General features: G+C 32.3%; 1 protein-coding gene across 1 annotated transcript; it reads left to right on the forward strand.

The window, feature by feature from the left end:
* The first annotated feature begins 329 nt into the window (after window positions 1-329).
* On the forward strand, window positions 330-1154 carry LOC129911413 (uncharacterized). Its single transcript, XM_055989215.1, has one exon. It carries the CDS (start codon window positions 330-332, stop codon window positions 1152-1154), a length of 825 nt encoding a protein of 274 aa, XP_055845190.1.

Here is a 1154-nt window from a genome sequence, read left to right on the forward strand (position 1 = left end):
ATCTTCAAAAAATTGACCGATTTGAAAGCGTTTTTCTTCTAAAATCTTTAAAGAAACCTCATTTTAATGACAAGTTCATACGAAACATTTCAACTTCGCTTGGAATTCCAGTGATTTTATCAACTGGAGGTTCATCATTCTACTTAAAGGACAATTTCAAAGCAAATATTCTTACTATCGTTCAATATGATTCAAATAATCTACTTCTTCAGCAACTTGTGGAACATCTTCAACACCTTCGATTCTGTAAAACAATTTTAGTGCTCAAAAATTCTTCACGAAATGACTTGGAACTAAAGAAAATTTTCAATTACTGCTGGAAAAACAAAATGGTGAATGTTATAGCAGTTTTTCACCAGAATTTCTCCAACTCATCAGTTTACTACGATTATAGTAATTTTGGAAATTTGACAATTTCGGAACACATTTGGGACAAAGAACATGGACCAGATGCCATATTTCCAGATCAAGCTCGAAATCTTAATGCAGCTTCTTTATCTATTATTTTTGGACCAATGGCAGCTGGAGTAATAATATCCAAAAATGGAAATAGTGATAAAATAGTTGGTGGTTATACTGGAAATTTATTTAGCTCTTTTGCTAAGAGACATAACATCACATTGAACATTTCTAACATTATTTCTTCACTTTCGCCTCTGAGCATTTATGAAAAAGTTTTAAATGGAACCATTGATATGTCAGGTTCTGCTCCAGTGCAATCGATTGAATGGTTTTCATATCCCATCTTTGTGTATGATTGGGGAGTTATGCTCCCTGTTGAACCTAATATCCCAATTTATAAAGTGTTTGCCTTTATTATCAATGGGAAAGCCTTTGCAATATTAATTGTGATTCTCATTTTGATATCAGTTTTGCTGAAAATAGCTGCTAAGGTATTAAAGCCACATGGTTCTTTTTTCAACTGTGATTTATTCTTCAATATCGATTGTTTTCGAGGAATTCTGGCACAGTCATTTTCTGTAACACCACGAGCTTCATTCACAACAAAAATCACATATTCGTTGATCTTTTTGCTTGGAATCATGCTAATTACATCATACAACGCATTTCTTCAATCATTCATGACTCAAATACCAAAGGAAAAAATGATAAAATCTTTTGATGCTCTCCAATCATCTGGATTAAAAATTTAA

This window comes from Episyrphus balteatus, chromosome 1 (assembly GCF_945859705.1).
Source record: "Episyrphus balteatus chromosome 1, idEpiBalt1.1, whole genome shotgun sequence".
Lineage (NCBI taxonomy): Eukaryota > Metazoa > Arthropoda > Insecta > Diptera > Syrphidae > Episyrphus > Episyrphus balteatus.

What these genes read in the sequence shown, in the direction of transcription:
- LOC129911413 (XM_055989215.1), top strand. Translation starts at nt 330, where the DNA reads ATGGTGAATGTTATAGCAGTTTTTCACCAGAATTTCTCCAACTCATCA.